A 22,323-nucleotide genomic window follows, 5' to 3' on the forward strand; every position below is an offset into this window, starting at 1 on the left:
AATCTAATTTGTACAATTTAGTATGATTTGCTCATCCCACAATGACGGTTGGGTTTAGGGGTGGGGTTAGATGCCACTCCTCCTTTTTAATATCATACAACTTCATACGACTGAACTCGTTTGAATTCGTATGTATTAGCCACTAAACTGGCAAAACCTAAAATACTTATGTTTTCTTGTGAGATCAGGCCGAAATATTCACAAAATCAAATCTAAAGCCTTCAACATTTCTCTGTGCCACTGAGATTTACAGTAAAGATGTTTCAACCCCTGTGCAATTGATATTCAACTACTGCTGGCTAGTCTGCATAAGAGAAGAGGGGCTTAATGATATGTAAACAATAATGATAAAATACCCCAGCACCATAGGAGACCATGGATAAAGAAGCACACTTTTAGGTAAAAAACAAAAAACTATTTTTTTTTTGTGGGGTGGAGGTAGTTTATGATAGAAGTCAAAGCAGGAGGGAATGTTTGCAGGACCGTGGTGTTCTTCAGACGAGCATGTGGCCTTCCTGTGGCTCTTGATCATTTATCTTCGGTAGCCATTAGCATCTCTGAAGCACCCTGCTCTTACGGCGACCCTTCTTCCGTGTTAGTAATGACACTCAAAAACGCCTCCTCTTAAGTGGCCCGCCACATTAAACAGCCAATTTAATCGGAGGCTATTCAACAATTGCTTTCACCCTCTTGATGTCTTCATTTCACAGAAGAACCATTTGCAAAAAGGCTTTGATATGGGCGGTTCTTCCACAGTGACAATGAGACATACTTTCCTTTGATATCTATTCATGGCATCAGACATTCATACAGCGGCTGTGGTCAATGGCATCATGCTCATAATCAAGTTTTTTCTAGAGGAGATGAATTGGTGACACAATGTCGTCTGACAGTTATGGCGGTTGCTGCATGATTAAAGACAGCGAATATTGCTTTTTGCTTTCTGGAAATGGCTCCATTTTCAGGGAGATACAATTGGTTTAGGTTTTCTTTTTTTGAATTTCCCTTCTTTGTGTCTAGTTATGTAATTGCATGTTATGTCTGGCAAAAAGGATGAAAGATTGCCAAAGTCAAACTAATGTTATGTTTAAATTATATTGTAAATTATATTAATTCATTCATTTTCCTTCGGCTTTGTCCTTGATTATCAGAGCTCACCACAGCGGAATGAACCTCCAGCTATTCCAGCATACGTTTTACATAGCGTATTTCCTTCCAGCTGCAACCAAATACTGGGAAACACCCTTACACTGTAATTTTCACTCACTTGTAGATCTTTTTCTATGCTGTTGCATGGAGTGCGTCATAGTGACCAGCGCCTTCCGATAGCGTGCTTAGAACTTCCGTTAAGAATTGTCATCAGCCAAAGCAGCCTTTCTCAACTGGGTGTTAATACTGTTATCAGTGGTTTACGGAGTGTTTTTGTGATGCAAAACTTTCATTTTGAAAGAAAGACGTGTTAAAGATGTTATACTTCTGTCAGATGCAGTTCAAGCATGAGATAAAAACGTTCTACTGTTCTTCTCTGTCTGCCATCAGAGCAGATGTTGAAATAAAGTGTCAGTTTCCTGACCTTTCAGCTGTTATAATGTACTCCGCGGCTCTTCAATAGACACACACACACACACACACACACAACTTCGCTGCATTATAAAGAGCAAACCATATTACTGGCATAAAACTAACAGAAATGTAAGCCATGCAATTTCCAAAAATTAGTTATAAAATTATGTGACTGATACTATTCTGGCTGATTTACATGTTGATATTCTAATCGGGAGCAGTTTTTGTTTTTTCGGTTAGTTTGTGTTGTGTAGCATTTACCATGGTATGTTTTTCTGTCATTTCAAAATGGCACTTTATTTTTACTTTGTGACATTTATTCAATCAATGTGTTAGTGGGACAGTGCAGTAGGCTATGTGTGTGTCAAACGTTTTGGTGAATTACATTTGTTTGGGTTGGTTATATATTTGAAAGAAAGAGAAAAATTTTCACTTTAACGATGTCGAGGCTTAATTTAAACGGCACAAGATGGCATCTGACGAGGGAAAAATACCTTGCAGCAGTTGTTTTCCATCACATTAGACCAAATTTTAAAAACAATCAGTCCAGGAGGTTGTGCTGATCGACAGCAGTATTACTTCAAAGACATTAAAAGCAAGCAGCTGCGACCGGAAGGTTAAAGTACCATCCTTGCAAATACACGAAAAGCATAATGCGTAACTTTGCACTCTAAAAAAAAAGGTCTATATATTACGGCCAATTTTGTTAACTTATTTCACCTATAGCGCATGTCTTTGAACTGTGGGGAAAACTAGCAATCTTATTGCAGTGAGGCAACAGTGAGTGCAGTTAAAGCTATCCACTGAGCCACCGTGCTACCCCATTTTTTTAAATGTTAAATGTAACTTTTTCCTTTTTTTGGTTAAATTATATTCAATAAAATAAGTTCATCAGGCTAATATCATGTCTTTATTTAATGAGAAAATCCACCTTATGTTATATATCGTATTTAATAATTTTAATAATAAAAATCTGAGGCTAAGTTTTAAGCATTATGATTTGCATTTGCTGTGGCATCATTTCAGTGTTTCAACTTTTTTTTTCTGTACAGAGTATTTCTTTTTTTTTTGCCAAGATCATGCATATAGTTTGCTCAAAGTTGTATTCTCTACATTGTCAAACTTCAAACTGTAGTCTTAGACTGAGAACTTTAGTCTCCGTTGTATTGTTGCAAGCGTTCAGTGAAGTCAAATATTTGTGTCGTGTTGTGTTGCGTCAGGATCTTAGAGGTAACCCAGATGCTCAGCCAAACCTTCTAGCAAAAAATCTTATCAAACTCCACTGAAGAAGAGTGAAATGATATCTGGGTGCTTTCTTACTCTTTCTGTAAACCTTTCTTCTCTTTCTCTCTCCTAGTTCCAGCACCCCAGACCCCCTCGGCCCAGCAGTCTTCGAATCTACGAGGCTCATGTGGGCATCAGTTCGCCTGAGGAAAAGATTGCCTCGTACAAAAACTTCACCCGAGATGTGCTTCCTCGCATTAAGGATCTCGGTGAGTGATGAAATCTACCGAAACACTGGCAAAACACACGTCAAAATGATACAAACCAAGCTCTTCGAGGGCCAGTCTATAACCCTGAGCTCCTGGGCCAAAAGAAATCAATGGCCTTTAAAAGCCAAACTTACTGCTGATCAAAGAACTTATCTGATTTGCTCAAATTGATTTGAAAGACATACAGTTAACTATGACATACTGAGAATGTTTTGGTCCATTATATAAAGCGCTTGTGTTTATCTTATTTATTTTTTATTACACTAGAAGGCAGCAAAGGAGGATAAGTAAAAGGTTTCAGATATCATTGCTTCAGAAACACGAGGGTCAGTGGCTTTAGAAAAGTATTCAGTATTCTATTTGATTTAAAGGGGTGGTCCAAAGTGTATTTTTAAGGTTTGGTTCTGTTTATTAGACGCAAAGCAATGTGTTTCCATGCTTCCTTTGTAAAAAAAAAAAAAAAAAATCTTGTTATTTTTTTATATATCTTACTTTGATTATATACTGCTAACATCAAAACGACTATCGTTTTTCCTACTTGCTCTGAAAGGCCCACCCTCAAGAGGCTCTGATTGGTCAGCTAACATAATGTGCTGTGATTCGCGTATTGGCTCCACATCACCAGGAAAAGTGTCACACCTCAACAAGCATGCGCTTTGGCGCTGTGTATACACTGTCAGTCAGAGTAGATGTTAGCAGTTTAAACCTGAATCAGACAGAAAATGACACAGAGGACACAGCTGAATCTCACGCCTGCTCTCTAAAATAAAATCTGACAAGTCGTCACTTTAGAATTATAAGGTTCTATCTGACATTTTCGTCAAAGTTAAGTTATTGACATATTCTTATAAAATGACAATATAGGGTGTTTTTTATGAGTTGTTTACATTTTAAGACTTTTTATTTAAAAACCAAATGTTACACACGTACTGTTTTCTATATGGAATGCAAAAACTTTGAAGCTCAATATCTCAAAATCATTCAGAACGCAGATAGAACCTTATAATTCCAAGGTGACCGAATCTAGCACTGAACTGAGAGAGATTTATGAAGCTGTCCTTTGTCACATGCTATATAATTTTTATAATTATATGTAACATAATTGTAATTCTGGAAGCCCAAATACAGAAACAGAACAAACTCTATGGAAATAGCAGCGTTTGCCTTTGTCTCTGCTATATTATTACAGCCTCAAGCTGCGCCCCCTTTAGTTATGCACGTGGTGAATGTGCACAACCTGAAGCATTTGTGTAACCCGGATGTATTTTTTGTAAGCCCCAAACTTCATTCGCTGTAGGCTTTGCTAAGTTAACTCTGTAAAAGCCAATGTCTCCCTTTGCATTGAACTTTGAGCGTATTACATTCAGAGATGTTGTTTATGTTCACACATCTAGATTACACATCAACTAAAGTTTAAAACAAGATATTGTAGTGGACCACCCCTTTAATGTTCTGTTAGATTAGAGTCATTACATAAAAGACTTGAAAATTATATAAAGTATAACTAATTTGTACTCCTTCTACTCAAAAAAAGAGGCTGTTTCTCAATTCCAAGAATGCAGAAACTGGACCTTCTTGTGAAGACTGGTCTTGCCAGCTCACATTGAAAGAATGTGCTTTTTTCCTGATGACCTTCATGCATTTTTCACCGAAAACGTTTTACACATTACAGCATTCATACAACGATTTATTGTTTTCCCCCTTTTTGCAATATATACTATGCATAAAGACTTTACAAATATACTTTGCACAATACAAATAAAACTGATTTTAATACAATTTCAACAAATGAACAACCTTAATGTCTTACATTTATTAAGATTTTCGTAGTAATGTTTACTTGCACCTTCTCATTTAGGGAACTTCTGACTGGTAAATAAGTTATATTTCAGAACTTTAATAATAAAACTATATAAAATGTTGAGCTTCCCACCTCCAGTCGCAATGACTTCTGGGACTTCTAGAGCGAGATCGGCGGTCAAGTCTGCATCGGTGTGTCCTCGATATCAAGAACACATACAAGAACACTTTCACGCGTCCTTTATTCTTGCGTCCTTTAGTTTTAGAACTAACCTTTGGCAGATGATGATGACGTTACACGAGAATGCAAGAACGCTGAAGAACACATATTGAGAAACAGCCAGAAAGAAATTCACTCAGATGTCACAGTTCACAAGCAATTTATTAAGTCAAACTTGTGATAGTTCACCAAAAAATAAATAAATAAATAAATAAATATGTAAATAAATAAATAACTCATCATTTACTCTCCTTTATCTGGTTTTAAACCATGAGTTTCTTTCTTGTTGAACACAAAATAATATATTTTGAAAAGTCCTGGTTTTTGCACCCTCTTGACTCTCATAACATGTTTTAGAATATCTTGAACACAAAGGAAAGAAACTAAACTAGAGTTTGAAGCAAGTAAAGAGTTAGTTAATACTGACTGAATTGTCATTTTGGGTGAACAGAATTTTTTAAGGGGATTTGGCTTAAGGGAGAAGTGTAAATCTGACTCCTGACATATAAGCACAAATATCAACCCAGTACTTTTATGAAACATTCAAGTAAATGTGAAATTTCTATAAGAAACTTGCTAAATACATTTTAAATGCTGTCATGTCATCAGTCTATTAATAATTTACACACAATTTAGTCTTTTTATTTTAAATTTAGCCATTTTCATTTTATATGATAATGTTCTGCCTTCTTTGCATCCTCTAAGAACTTATATAGTATCATATTAGCTTAAGAAAGAGTCTTGGAAGCTATGAAAAAAAGATTATGCATAGAGAGAGACACAAATGAAGCAAAAGTGTACAGGCGACAAGCAGTTCCACATGGAATATCATGCTAACTGTCGCAAGCGGAACTGTTAAGTTTAGTTAGCAGATGTGAAAACAGCTGCCGCCTCGAGTGATTCCATTACTGCACGGAGAGCCGTTTCCCATGATTGTTCCCTTACAGAGCTTTTGACATGGAAGCCTGTGAGGAAGCCAGCCTACAATTACAATGTCAGAAGGATCCAAATGAGGTTTTGGGAGCTGTGGGGATTACAGAAGGTACCTTAAACATTAGTGTTCATTGCTTCGGTGTGATCCATAAAACATAACCTTCTGTTGTTTGTTTTCTCGAGGGCTGAAGCGTTAACCTTTGCCTGGAGCAAATCTGTTTGTAAGCTGAGAGTTAGTTAGCGTAAAATTATTTTTCACCCCTTAAATGGGTGCTAAAATACTGAGTCGTGCTGGCTTTGATTGCGCATGCTCATGGTCGACGCTCTCCCCGAGGTTCTGTGCTCAGTTAATGGTCTCCTAGACTCTCAAAAAAGCAACAGAAGCAATGCTGCACTAATGGAAGAGCTTTTATACACTAGTTTTAGAAGTGGGGGTGAAATGAATGAATTTAAAGGCAAAATTTTTAAGCCAAACAGTCAATCAACAGATTGATTGATTGATTGATATGGATGGATGGATGGATGGATGGATGGATGGATGGATGGATGGATGGATGGATGGATGGATGGATGGATGGATGGATGGATGGAAAATTGGTTGACAAATTGGATTGATGGAAAATATCTTGATAAATTGATGCATGAATGTATTTAAAAATTAATTGAAAGCAAGTGAATGGGTTGATGGATAGATACATGGATGGATAAATAGGGAAAAATATAAATGAATGGGTACATAAAAATAGATGGATGGATGGATGGATGGATGGATGGATGGATGGATGGATGGATGGATGGATGGATTGATGGAAAATAGGTTGGTGAAAATGGATGGATGGAAAATTGGTTGATCAATTGGATAGATAGAAAATATGTTAATTAATTGATGCATGAATAGATGAATATAAAACAAGTGGATGGGCAGATGGATGAATGCATTAATAGGAAAAATTATAAATAAACAGGTATATAAAAATAGGTCAATACATGGATGGATGTATTGATGAATAGATCAATAAATGTTTCGATCAATGAATGGATGTAAAATTGGTTGATGAATTGGATGATTTATGTATGAAAGGATGGATGGAAAATATGTTGATGCATGAATGGATGAAAAACAGGTTTTAAACAAGTGAATAGGTTGATATGAATGGGTGGAAAAATAAAAAAAAGGCATAAAAATGGGAATAAAATTGGTTCATACATGGTTGGATAGATTTATGGATAGGTGTAAAATACGTTGATAAAATGATGCAAGGATGGATGAATATGAAAAAGGGTGAAAAAAAGTAAATGGGTTGGATGAATAGATGGATGAATGGATACATGGAAAAATAGATGAATAGGTAAAAACTATAAATAAATTGTATATAAAAATAGTTGAATACATGGATGGATGAATAAAAGGCTGGATGGATGGATGGATGGATGGATGGATGTATGGAATATGAAAACATGATAAACAGATGGGTACAAAAATAGATAAATGGATGTAGATTAAAGGTTGGTAATGACTGAAACATTTTTAAAATAATTACAAAAATGATAATAAAAAAAAACAGGCTCAATTAAATGCCCATATGTTGCCCTGTAAACCTTGTGTCATTTTAAAGTACACTTCTATTGTAAAAAGTTTAATTAAACTCTCAAACAATAAGTGATTGACAGAGTGAATTTGAAGATTTCACAGTGAAAGAAATGCATTGAAAGCTATCTTTTTTTTTCTATTTGGAAATGGCTGATTTTTATATTATTATATGTTGCATATGACCTTCCCTTGAGTTATCAGGATTTTTTTGTTGTTGTGTAGTGCATGATAAAATGTTGCTTGACAGGTCTGATGTTTAAATCCATTGATAAGAGATTTTGTGGTGGAGGAAGGACTGAGTCAGATGAACGGAGCATAAAAGCATCCTTTGTTCTGCGATTTAATCAACATCCACATGAAGAAGTGCAGTCAAAAAGTTGATTGACAAACAAAAGGAGCTAAACACAAGAATCACAGAAGCAGAAGAAGGCAAGGCTTGCTTATTTACCGCTATGCTGGGCTGGCATATGGTTAGTTTCTCAGATGATTCAGGTACAGTCACGACTAATGCAAAATAGTGACACGTATTTAAAACAAAAAGTTTTTCGAAAAGGGGGTTTGACAGATTTTCTTTTTTAGGGTAAATTTTAATTGAATTTTAAAGAAAAGAAAAAGTAATATTGTGGAATAAAATTAATATATTACATTTATATATTTTATAAATGTAATAATTTTAAAGATGTTTTTATTATTATTTGAATATATTTTAGAATGTAATTAATTCTTTTTGCGTTCAAAAAGGATTTTTTTTTCACATTGTCATTATAGGGTATTATGTGCACAATTTTGAGGAAATATAATAATTGAATCCATTTTAAAATAAGGCTGTAACAAAAAATGTTGAAAAGTGAAGTGCGATGGATGGATGGATGGATGTATGGATGGATGGGGATGGATGGATGTGTATAGATGGATGGATGGATGGATGGATGGATGGAGGGATGGATGGATTGATGGAAGAATGGATGGATGAATGGATGGATGGATGGATGGATGGATGGATGGATGGATGGATGGGTATAGATAGATGGATGGATGGATGAATGGATGGATGGATGGATGGGTATAGATAGATGGATGGGTGGATGGATGGATGGATGGATGGATGGATGGGTGGATAGATGGGTATAGATAGATGGATGGGTGGATGGATGGATGGGTATTGATAGATGGATGGATTGATAGATGGATGGATGGATGGATGGGTATAGATAGATGAATGGGTGGATGGATGGATGGATGGATGGATGGGGGTGGGTTTATGGATGGATGGATGGATGGATGGATGGATGGATGGATAGATGGATAGATAGATAGATAGATAGATAGATAGATAGATAGATAGATAGATAGATAGATAGATAGATAGATAGATAGATAGATAGATAGATTGATTGATTGATTGATTGATTGATTGATTGATTGATTGATTGATTTGCCTGGACCCACAGCAAATTATGCAATAATTTGATGTTATTGCATGCTGGAAACTGTCTTTGCAGAATTGCTTTTGTTAAAAAAATAAAACAAGACTCTTAACAATGTCAAAAGAAAAACCTTTGCTGGGGACATCGTGGAGCGAGGATGAGTAAACTGAAATTGAAAACAGCTTTTAAGTAATTACTGTTTAACCTCTTTGTCTTAAGTTCTCTGTCCAAGATTAATTACACTACACAACACACGATTATAAAGAATAATACAATTCAGATGGAACAGCAGCCTATTAGTTCTGTTAAGTCATCCTTTAATTCGACTGGTATAAAAATACCAGTTGAACAGGTCAAATGATCAGATTTACTCCACCATTTAAGTCATATCAGAGCGTGTGTAGAGTTTCAGTAGAGAAATTCTGTCCACTGTCAGTTCTCATTCAGATCCTGTTGTGTGAAAAAGTGTTGACTGAATTTTCCCACTGAGTTTTCCACAGGTTTAGTTGTTGCCGGATGTAGTTTACAGGAGTCACTCAGCAGTGATTCTGAGCTCCTGGACTATTGGATGGACATCTTGGCTGAGAAACAAATCCTGAAACCACTGGAAGTTTCAGAATTTTCTTTATAAAAAGTCTATCGTTACTTTTTTATCACAAGCTTATTATTCACAGAAAGTGTTTACACTCTTCATGTATTCTTTTCATGAAAATATCAAGTTAATTGTAATTTATCATGCTGTCATTTTGCCATTGAGGATTTGGATCGCGTTGCAGTTGACATTTAAACCTATGCTTTGGTTTCACTCAATTTTAATTACGTTTCATTCATTTACATTTTCCAGTGTGGAAGTGGCAGCACTTGAAATTAATCCGTATTGTTAAGATAACAACTTACAGCAAGATTATGCCTTAGATGTGTGTTCACTTTGAAGATATTGTTTTGTTGTAGGTCTTTTGATTCTAAAATTGATTTCAAAGGTTTTTTTCTTTTCCCTCGTCTTTTATTCTCAGGATACAACTGTGTCCAGCTCATGGCAATCATGGAACATGCCTACTATGCAAGCTTTGGCTATCAAGTCACCAACTTCTTTGCTGCTTCCAGGTACATTTAAAGTTGTGCATTTGTCAGATTTTTTTAATCTAAAATGATTTGCATTGCATTTAACCTTTTGACACGTACAATCTCTCTAGTGTGATCAGTTTTGGTTGGTTCCCGGAGCGTACAATCTCACCAGTGTGATTGGAAAGTTGTCACATGATCAGCTGCTGAATTCAGTTGCTTTGCCACAATGGCTCGTGCTAAACTACAGGGTGGGCCATTTATATGGATACACCTTAATAAAATGGGAATGGTTGGTGATATTAACATCCTGTTTTTGGCACATTAGACACACATTTGACACATCAAACTTATTGGCAATTTTACAAGAAAAACAATGTTTTTCCCAAAATCCATGGTGCGCTTGGTTTTAATGTAACTTTATTCCTTGATGAGTTATTTAAAAGCTTCTGACCACTTATACAATGTTTTCAATCTGCTGCCGATTGTGTTGGATTGCCAATGCAACCCTCTTCTCCCACTCTTCACACACTGATAGCAACACCGCAGGAGAAATGCCAGCACAGGCTTCACATAAACAAAAAAGTGGGGCCATTCTTCATCAATGGAAACCTCACTGGATATTTGACATTGCTACATGATGATGTGTTTCCCACTTTATGCCCTGAAGCTGGCACGTTCCCTGAGTTTTTTCAGCAAGATGGTGCACCACCACATTATGGGTGTCAGGTCCGAGCATTCCTAGATGAACAGTTTCCTTGGTCATCGTGGGCCAGTTGAATGGCCCCCAAGGTCTCCCGACCTGTCCCCTTTTATCTTTGGGGTCAAAATGGGCAGCACATTGAACACATTTTATAAGTGGTCAGAAACTTGTAAATAACTCATTAAAGAATAAAGTTACAATAAAACCATTGTTTTTCTTGTGAAATTCCTAATAAATTTGATGTGTCACATTACCCTCTTCTTATTGAAAAACAAAAGTTAGATCCAAGATGGCCAACTTCAAAAAGGCCACCATGGTCACCACCTATCTTAAAAGTTTGCCCCCTCACATATACTAATGTGCCACAAACAGGACGTTAATATCACCAACCATTCCCATTTTATTAAGGTTTATCCATATAAATGGCCCATCCTGGATAAAAAATGCACCTGTAGCAAATCCCAATTTATCAGTGCTTATTTACAAATAATTGTATTAACTAAGTTTATTTTTGGTTTCAGACATTTAAATCCACCTAAAACATACAATTTATGATTTGTAAAATACATGCTAATGCAAATCTATGTAGATATAATAACTATTATTTTTAAACATTATCAGATGTTGTGCTTTATACACATTTATGCACATCAGATACACACTGTTTAGGTTACTAGATAGGTTAACCAGTTAAAAATATATACAATAGTATTTTGGGTGAAGCTAATGAATTTACAAGCAGCACTGTTCTAAAGAGCAGACTAACATGGCGACCCGCATCAACCACCATAGATTCACCAATATGATTCACTATCAAGCTATTTAATTGACAAAACACATGTTTTACACATATTTAAGAATTTTAATATAAGATGCATTACAATATAACTAGGAAGAGGTGGCACGGTGGCTCAGTCACAGAAGGTTGCTGGTTGGAGTACTGACTGAGCCATGTGGCATTTCTGTGTGGAGTTTGCATGTTTTCCCAGTGTTCATGTGGGTTTCCTCCGCAGTCAAAAGACGTGGTATGAATTGAACTAAATAGTCGATAGCTTGTGTGTGAATGAGAGAGTGTATGGGTGTTTCTACTGCTGGATTGTGGCTGGAAGGGCCACAGTAATTGGGGGTCTATTCCACGTGAATACCCCAGATAAATCAGGGACTAAGCCGAAGGATAGTGACTGAGTGAATAATTAGGAAGTTGTACCTATTAAAAGATAAAGGAAAAAAGATAACACTACATGGATAAATCATCAGGGCTGCAGTGATGTGGAATACATTCTAAATATCACATGTTATTATACTCGCACATGAAGTCAACCGGAGCATTTAAAACGTACAATGTGAAAGAGAGTTCATGGTTTCTCTAAGAGCAAAATTTATGATTCAATGCTAGCAAGCTTTACAAAATACAGAGTACTCTCATGAACCAAAGTTTTACATTGGTGGATGGAAAAACATTTCCCTCTTCATGCTGTTGGTTTACAGCTCTAATATGGAAACTGTGATGTTCTGCTGTGAAAAGTAATGATCCAGTCATTCCCATGGGCCAGAATTTGACAACTACTACTGTATCTACCTAAACATTGCTGCAAATCATTAGTTTTGCATTTCTACCTATACCATAAAGGAACAAATCAACCGTTTGGTCGAGCATGTTTTTGAAAAACTCTTACAAACACACTAAATATTTTTCATAGCACCAAGCAACATAAATTTGAAAAGTTAGGGCTCTGAGACGGTAATATGTCTAAAAAAAATAGAGGGTGCTCGCAGCAGAGCCATTTGAGCAGAGCTGAGCTCCAGCGAGGGGGAGCATGAGCTCTCGTTCTGCCTCCTGTAAGCTGTTTTAATGCGTACACCAACTCCACCCCTAACCCTACCCCCAGTGACATCACTCGTAGAAGAAGTGCAAAAAAGGTGGAGCTCAAGCTGGAGCTCAATAGCTCTGCAGCGAGCACCACCTGAACAAAAAAAAGCTTACGTTGCAAATTTCATCAAAAACAGTTGAAATGTAAGGAGTGATTTCCTTGGATGTCAGTTCACATGTCAGGAGTGATTGCCTTGTTTGATTTCAATGGTAGAAGTAATGTTGTTGCGAGTGCTGTTGATTGAGTTAGTGAGTGGATTTTTTTGGCTTAACATACTTCAACCAAGTGGTAGAGATGGCTCAATCAGGTTTAAATAAGTGCTCTCAATAAGATATGGTCAGTCAAAATATGTTCGGGACCGACAAGTTTGATCTGAAAAGGTTCTAACCTATTTGACTTTAACGATGTTACACAAAAGTATTGCTGCCAGTTACCACAAGACATGTACCCTTGGGTAGACTCCATGCCTTGGCATGGTTGTTTTCACAGCACACAGAGGACCAATAGTATATGAACTGCTCTTCATAATGTTTAGACTGTTTATTGCAAATATTTGCTGATTGAGTGGTTTAGTAGATAATGAACTGGGATGGTTGTGGATGCAAATTCCCCATCAACTAAATACTGCCTTATTTATGCAGGGACGCTACAAATTTGCTGAAATAAAGAGTACAAAGCCTTTGTCTTCAAAACAATGCAAAGAAGAATAAAACACAGCCTCTGCTATACAGGATGCAATTACATTTCCCTCTTGAAGCTGTCAGACCACTAACAGCTTTAAAGTTGCTAGGGCAGTTATGGATTGTATTTTTAAGGATGAAGGTTAACGTCTACGTCCCGAAAGAAATTATTTTCACCTCGAGACTTCAGATCCAGTTGTTCCGGATGTGGCTACAACATGCACTTCTCCTTCACCAAAACGCATTAGCATGCTGTGCCCTGGTCACATTTTATTTATTAGCATTATATCTACAAGGCCTGGTAGACTGAGCGTGTGACAGTATCTAAATGCTTTTCATTTTCCTTTAGAGCTCAGAGTTTGGTGGGGTTGTCTCTCAGCCCGTGCAGCAGTAATTCCAGTCTTTAAATCAGGATGAGGTCCTCTGTCAAGGGCAGTAATCTTACTGTAAACACATTTGCCGCTAATCCCCAAATAGAAGAAAGCTCTGATAAATAACAATAGTAAAAAAAAAACAGAATTGGGTCTCCAAAATAAATAAACTCTCATGAAAGAAAATTGCGTCTTTGAATGTGGGGAGTGAGCAACTCCCTCAACCTAATAAGATATGACAGAGTCATTGGGAATCTTTATTTGGCTTTGGCTGGCTGAGGCGGCCGGCACTGGTGGACCAGTCCAGATAAAGTGCAATGTATACAGAGTAATTTCACTCATGATTGATCACTCATGGACATTTAAGACCTATTCCTCTTTCTGCCGGGGTTGAGGGAGTGAGTGAGGGAGGTGACTTGGAATATCATTAGCTCTCGTCTCACTTTTCTTGTTCTTTGTCCTGATATCTTTTAACCCTGCAAAATAGATATACCGCCAGGCATTCTGGGAGTTCAGGGAGAGAATTTGTTTTGTGATTTAGGCCTTGAATCGGAATCCACTCGTCTGTGGAGGATCTTGTATTAGTTGTGGATTGTTTAGCTTTAGCTGTTAGCTAGCAGATGCTGTTAGCCCATTATGCTGGCAAAAATAATCTTTATTTTTTTCTTTCTTTGACCACCATTGATGGTCATTGAACATATTCATATTCTTTCGCGTTTGTAAGCAACATGTAAATAAAAAAATGCTATTTGATGATACATTGCAGTTATAACGTACTATTAACTTTACAACATATTTATTTGAAAATTGTACTAAATATTATATTTTTAACTAAACAATAATATAGTATTTTATTTAATAATATTTTAAATACTGAATAAAACAAAATGTTGCCATCAAGTGGAAATTGTGTAGCTTGTTGACATTTAAACAGACTTTAACATGCAACCTTTCAGTTATTAATGAACTTGCTTACACCAGCTCATATCCATCAACTTATCAAAAAAAATACTCCAATTCACTTTAGAAACCACGTCTTGTCTTTTCCATCAGCCGCTTTGGCACTCCTGATGATCTGAAGCATCTGGTAGATACGGCACACTCCATGGGCATTGCTGTTCTGCTGGATGTGGTCCACAGTCACGCCTCCAGCAACACAGAGGATGGACTCAACTACTTCGATGGGACTGACTCCTGCTTCTTTCATGGAGGCTCCAGAGGCAAACACTCACTCTGGGACAGTCGACTCTTCAATTACTCCAGGTGAGGCAGTTCTGAGACAGTGAATACAACTGTACTGTTTTGTGGTAGACTGGGTTTATGATTAGTTTATTTAATACTATCGAGAATATCTTTTTTTTAATTTTGCATCCATTTTCTTAATCTCTTAATAGCTCTAAACAGTACTGCCCACTGAAAGCTGATTATTGTAGATGGTTGAGCAGCTTAATTCACCCAAAAATAAACATTTGCTGTTAATTTACTCTTAGGGCATTCATGATGTTGGTGTGTTTTTTTTTCAGTCAAACATTAAAAAGTTTACCACTCAGAGAGTAAAACAATATATATATATATAGATAAAAAACTAATTAATTAATGCACATGGATTCACTTAAATACATTTGCATGTTCACAATTACCAGATTATATATATATATATATGCATATATGCATACACACATATACATACATATATATATATATATATATATATATATATATATATATATATATATATATATATATATATATATATATATATATATATATATATACTATATGTACTATATGTGTATATGTATGTATATGTGTTTGTATATATATATATATATATTGTATATATATATATAATTGTTATAATTGAATTATCAACTAACAGGGTTGGGAAAACCTGACATAATATATAGATTTAAACACTTTATGTTGTTCATAATGTTAATAATAAATAATAAAATGTACTCTATTTGCATTACCTAAAATATGTAATGCTACAATGTTCAATGTTTATTATGTCATTTGTAATCAATAATAGATTACACTGTATACATAACATTAAATGTTGTATGATCGTTTAGTGAATGCGATACATATTGCTCAAATTTCCTAATCTTGTTCTATACAATTAGCTCTCATTTGTAAATATCAATCACCCCTTGAGTTTTCTTCAAGCATTAGCATGCTAATGGAGCTCTAATGGATCTTAATGGCATCTTAAGACATATAAGAGGTACTACTTTTGTTTCCTGAACCATCACAGATGTTCAGCTTTGATTCACTCTGATGCAGCACATCTTGTATGTGGTACTTCACAGCTTGCAAACAAGCTCTTTTTGGTGAATCTTCAGTCTGTGCTGTCTTACTTGCTAGCCATTTTTTATACGCCCCATGATGCTTCGCATACATTATGAGAGTATTTTTCAGTAAACTGTAAACATTGTGTTAAAAAATAGTTACATTTTTAAAGAAAATATTACAATGTCATTATTTTCCTCAACGTTTAACCATCAAAACTAATTTTTACATTTAACATATTACTTACAGCTCAACACAAATGACAAATAACAAAAAAAAAACTCTAAACAAGGGTTTTTGCAGAGATGTTATGGACCTACATTGAAAAACCACTGTACTGTAAGAAATACAAAGAGAAAATTATTTGAAAACAGATCAGGAAAACCAGATTCAGCTGTGTAGAGCAAGGTTATTTTTAAAAGTAATGCATCATAATCACATTTTACTACTTCTAAAAATATCTAAATGTGCTTAGTTGTTGTTTCAAGGAAATGTGTCCATTATGTTACATTTGTGTTCCTTTTTGCATCTGGGCTGGGCTTCCTTGTTATAAGTCGTAATAGAACAAGAGTTCAGTAACACTTTACTTAAAGGTTGTGTTTATAAGACTGTCATGAAACCATGTCAAGTTGTCATGACAGAGAGGTTTTGGTATTGATGTTTATTCCAAGTTGACACAACATCTTAATCAATGTCATTTTTGCAGTTAAAATGACATAACCAGCCAATCAGAATGCATCACTCGACTGAATGGGCGTTATCAGTGATTATCACCTGATAGATATGGGCCAGTGGGGGCCTTCTGTGCCTACTGATAGGCTCAGAAGGCTGTTATCATCAATCCACATGGTTAATCAGCTGGAGATCACATACGGCTGCGACCGAAAAATAATGAGAATTTCATTAAATTATTTATTTTTATTTATTTATGAATTATTATTAATAATTATATTATTTTTATTTTTTATTTTTTTATTATTTTATTATTTTTATTAAATTTCCCATTAATTGTATTTCATTAACATACCCCAACCCTAAACTTAACCGTCACAGTAATGTAAAAACAGATCTGGATCCGGAGTCTTCTCTTTTAGTAGCTGATCAACTCTGTGAATGGATGATAACAGTCTTCTAAACCTACCAGTAGGCGCAGAAGGCCTCTACTTGCCCATATCTTTCAGCTGATAAACACTAATAACGCCCATTCAATCGAGTGATAATATTCAAAGCAGGTGCCATAACTGATTGTCAAGCAATTGTCATAAGCATGCATAAAATCTCCATATTCATGATGTGTGTCCAATGAACATCCCCTTCAATTAAAGTTAATGAAGAATAGTATGCAAATAAATGTTCAACACTTTTTAATAATGAATATTTTAAGAGCATTTTTATTCATTTTAAGAGGTACTGCATTGGTTTATTGTACAAGTGAGATGAGTAATACATTTTCACATTTTAGACAGGGTCTAAAGTAACATATTTACCCATTGTTTACAACAGATCTACAGTTACTCCTGATTCCACTCAACACAGGGACTAGAGAGCTGTCAGTCAGTAAATGCATAAAGTAACTTATCTTTTCAAAATAACTGTATTTTCTTCGCAATGAAATATAACTATTACATTACTTGCCACTTGAAAAAGTAATCTGATTACATTACATTTGTTATTCGACGTGCATTACACGCATGTGTAAAAAAAGCGGGATAATACCTTTACAAAATGTCTCTCGGTCTCCTCTCGGAGATGACAGGCTCTCTTTACGCCTCCTCTCAGCTCTGATCCATTAGAGGTCTCAGTGCTGCCCTCCGTTGCCCTCTTCTGTAATGGGATTTCACATCATTGTTGTTTGAATCTGAAGTCATGCCTCACCCACCAAAATGATAGTCCTGTCTGCCGGTTACCTCTGCGAATGAACATTGATTTTTGGTCATATCTTTGTTATTGATTCTGGCTGTATGCCTTTTGTTCCTTCTGTTTTCTCTTCCCGGGTCCCTGTTCGCCGCTGGCAACATTTTAATGTTTTTTTTTTTTTTTTTTTTTTTACATACTGTTGCTTGGTAGAGATAGAATGGAGGATAAGTGAAATGGGTACTGGTCAGTGTTCAAGTGGCGAACATTGCTCTTTAGTCTGTGTAACAGCACAGTATTTAGCTCTGAGTTTATCTTTGTATGTTGTGTCTGTAAAAAAGCTGTGATTAGGATTTTTGTGATATTAAATTATTAAATAATTATTTTGTTAAACTGTAAGTCTAGATATACTGCTTTTAATCAAGTCAAAAATGTCTATATTTAGTAACAGCTCTTTTATCTATTAAATCAGGTAAGTGAATTTTACATTCTCGTTTTTGTAAATCTATTACTTTAACTTTCATTTACAGGGTGTCTGTGGGGTCTTTAAAAGTAAAGAAATTTGTAAAATTTCTAAAACAAAATTTCAGGCCTTAAAAAGTTATATATAGACTGAAATATTATGTTACAGGTCTTAAATCATTTTAAACAGGCTTAATTTCTTTATGTACATGTAAAGCATTGGGCCAACACCCATCCAATCACTAACAATCCATCTCGATAAAAATACCAATATGTTTCAATTATTTAATTAAATACAATATGGTTTAATTATCTTCCTTACAATAACAATTGTTTAGAATTTTAGCAGCTACCAAGTGAAGCCACTGACCCGTATAGACTGGATTGCACACATTAAGTTTGTCATAGTTTTAAATGTATTTATTTTTTTAAGAGAAAGTGTTTTATAGAGATTTATGCTTGCAGTGTATACAACTAGTTTTTCGTTTTTACACATTTAAAATATGTGCCCAATAACTAACTAGAGTTTTTATGTGGCAATTAAAAACAAATTCTACTGGCCCATCCAGGCCATTTAAAATCCTTAGCATTTAGCCCTGTGTAAAGGCTGATTTATACTTTTGCATCAAGTGATGTAGTCATGCATTCATACTTCTGCATGCTGTTTGTGTTGCTCTGCGATAACACCTCAGAAACACTGGCAGGTTTTTATGTTCCTCTGTGTCGAGTTTCTTCGCAGGTGTTTATTTATTTATTTTTTCTGAATGCTACAAGTAGCTCAAACTTGCTCATTCAGAGGCTGGCACCGATGATCATGCAACAATTTTAAATATAAGGTAAACAAAAAAACAAAAGTCTCTATCTAGAGCTCATTCACAGGGCTCGATACTTGTAAATACTCACTCCATTGGGCTTGAATCTCTCAACACCACCCACATTCGTCATCACTACCAAGTTGACCAATCACAAAGCTTATGCTACACATTGTTGCAATGTGTGTTTAAATTTTTTGAGAGGTGCACGTCAGCCATGGTGAGGGCTATGCCACCGCATGAAGGCTCCACCAAACCATATGCGTGAGCTTGACACAGAAGTATAAATCAGCCTTAAGTCTGACATTTCATTCATAATGATCTTTAAAATGGTGAAAAACATGCTAAAACCTGCAGAAACCCTGTAAATATACAGTTGAAGTCAGAATTATTAGCCCCCCTTTTAATTTGTTTTTTTCTTTTTAAATATATCTGAAATAATGTTTAACAGAGCAAGGAAATTCTCACAGTATGTCTGACCATATTTTTTCTTCTGGAGAAAGTCTTTTTTGCTTTATTTTGGCTATAATAAAAGCAGTTCTTAATTAAATAGTTATTAATTTTTCAAAATGTAATTTCCTGGTAGCACCATCTAACATCAAATAATAAGCCTTGGAATTAATATTAGAAAAGAAGGAGAAAAAATACCATGAAACCCTGGAAACTGCATGGCAAAAAGCATAAAAACAAAACAAAATGCTAAAAGACAAGCTTGTTTAAACAACACATCTCTCATGCTGACCGTCCTGTCGAATTAATCTTGAAAATAACACAGATGGGTTTCAAATATTGTAATGTCGTTATACTCTACAGATTGTCATTACACAGTATATACTTAATACGTTTCAGATTGTTTATCCAGACGAACTAATCAACGGTTGCTTGAAAGAAAGTCAGAAACAACAGCTTGTCTATTCTAATCGTGCTTTTAATTAACTTGCATCGCAGCTAATTGAGAGCCCGTTTATTCACATTGTTTTGACTTTCCTCATTTATCCATCTTTGATTTTTTGAGTTTAACAATTCTGCTAAAAAGACATAACGATTTTTCATAATACTTTAATTTTATTTGATGACTTTATAACTTGTTTTCATAGCTCACCTCCCAACCTGATCCGAGTGCTTGTTTACGCAGATAATTTTGTGGACCATTTAGCGACGGAATAAAAGGACAATAGGCGATACAGTTTCAAAGCTTTGTCTGGCGAATAATTTATTTATTAATTCTGTTTTATTTGTTAATCTGTTATTTTGCGGACTGTTGTTTGAGGGCTTTGATGTTGCTGTTTTTCCTCTCGGTGTTTGTTCAGCCCCAATTATTTTTGAAAGTGATGAGGGATTGGTGGAGTGGCAGTAATATATTGATTCTTCTTTAAAGTCTTTCATCTGTGGCCCTGCTGCAGTTTGTTGGCGTCTCTGTGGTGTAAATGAGCCTCATCCAGTCTTTACCTCTGTCAATTCTCTCTGACAATCTTCTCTCTCTGGCTTTCCTTTGCATCTCTTCATCATACAGAAAATCAGATGCTTGACGACAAACAGTGTTGCTAAGAAAACGTATGCTACTGAAGGTCTAAATGTAAGGGGACACGCACATGAATGCTTAGGAAACTATTACAACAAAGCAGTCAAAGAGGCTGAAAAGATTACTGAAATAATATATACAGTTGAAGTCAAAATTATTTACGCATCTGATTTATTAGCCACCCCTTTCCCCCAATTTCTGTTTAACCTAAAGAAGATTTTTTATAAAACATTTCTAAACATATTAGTTTTAAAAACTAACATCTTATAACTGGTTTATTTTATCTTTGACATGATGAAAGTAAATAATATGTTACTACATATTTTTCAAGACACTTCTTTGCAGGTTAAAGGGCAATTTAAAGGCTTTACCTGGTTAATTAGGCAAGTTAGGGTAATTAGGCAAGTCATTGTTGTATAACGATGGTTCGTTCTGTAGACAATCTAAAAAATAATAATGGGGCTAATAATATTGACCTTAAAATAGTTTTTTAAAAAAAATTAAAAACTTTTATTCTAGCTGAAATAAAACAAATAAGACTTTCTCCAGAAGAAGAAAATATTATTAAAAAAAAATCTTTTTAAAAAAGCTAATAAAAATTTTGTTTTAAAATTCAAACCAGAATAATGCTTCTGCAAAAATTTTACCATATTAGCAGTAACTTTTAAGATTTTTGTTTATCTTCCTATATTTCTATTTAGATTTTGTTTTCCTCATTAGTATATGTAGGCTCACACGGAATCTGCACACACAGAATTCCGCAGATTTCCTCAGATGTTTAGCCCATCATTCTGTTTATTTACTTGTGTAAATGTGTGTAAATTTATATTATTTTTCAGTGACTAATATGAAAACGTTCATATAATTTATTTACAATACAGTTTGTACATTAATATTTTCTGTGTTTTAGTAGATATATTATACTGTATAGAAGACTTGCTTTGTTTACCAAATAAAGTGAATCTAATTGGATTTGCATTGTAAACATCAAATATAAGTTAAAATGGTATTACTTTTTAGTTAATTTAATAAGGTTTTAGTTATGATACTCCCAAAATCATTCAGCATAAATACACAGATTTTTAACAAAACTCTGTGCAGAAATAGCAAAAAATGTCTGCAGATTCAGTCTGGCCCTATTATGTTTTTTAATGAATGCTTATTGCATTACTTTAGTACTAAACATCTTTTTCACTTTCGTACTAAACTTTTAGTGATGAGGTTTTGTTCATTCTGATTTTCTCATCACCACTTGGTTTTTGTTGTGGTTTCGTCTGTTTATTCTAAATATATATAGTGTAGATGTAAGTACTTATATAGGGTGTTGTATTAACTTTGTGTAAGTAAATAAAATATTGTAGATTGGTACCATAATTTGGTAAAACTTAATTTAGGTAACATTTCATGCTATTAACTATTGGCTTATTCATATTTATACAATATTTACTGTTCATTAGTGGTTATGAGCTTATTCTGCATCCCTAATCTTTCCCAAAACTTAAACCCAATTTCTACATTTCTAACCATTAATAAACAGCGTATTAGTAGTTTAACAAGCTGGTAGTGTTAGTTAATTGTTTGTTAATATCATTAATTGTGACCTAAACTAAAGTGTTACCCATAATTTTAATATAGTGTTTTTTTTTTTTTTTACTTTTAAATTATTA

General features: G+C 34.9%; 1 protein-coding gene across 1 annotated transcript in view; it reads left to right on the forward strand.

Moving 5' to 3' along the window:
- gbe1a (glucan (1,4-alpha-), branching enzyme 1a) overlaps window positions 1-22,323 on the forward strand; it is a 255,017-nt gene that overhangs the window by 78,268 nt on the left and 154,426 nt on the right. The window contains exons 5-7 of the mRNA XM_021479344.3: window positions 2,921-3,056; window positions 10,041-10,131; window positions 14,768-14,977. Of these exons, the coding sequence (XP_021335019.2) occupies window positions 2,921-3,056; window positions 10,041-10,131; window positions 14,768-14,977 (437 nt within the window). The remainder of the gene's footprint in view (window positions 1-2,920; window positions 3,057-10,040; window positions 10,132-14,767; window positions 14,978-22,323) is intronic.

The sequence above is a fragment of the Danio rerio genome, chromosome 10, assembly GCF_049306965.1.
Source record: "Danio rerio strain Tuebingen ecotype United States chromosome 10, GRCz12tu, whole genome shotgun sequence".
NCBI lineage: Eukaryota > Metazoa > Chordata > Actinopteri > Cypriniformes > Danionidae > Danio > Danio rerio.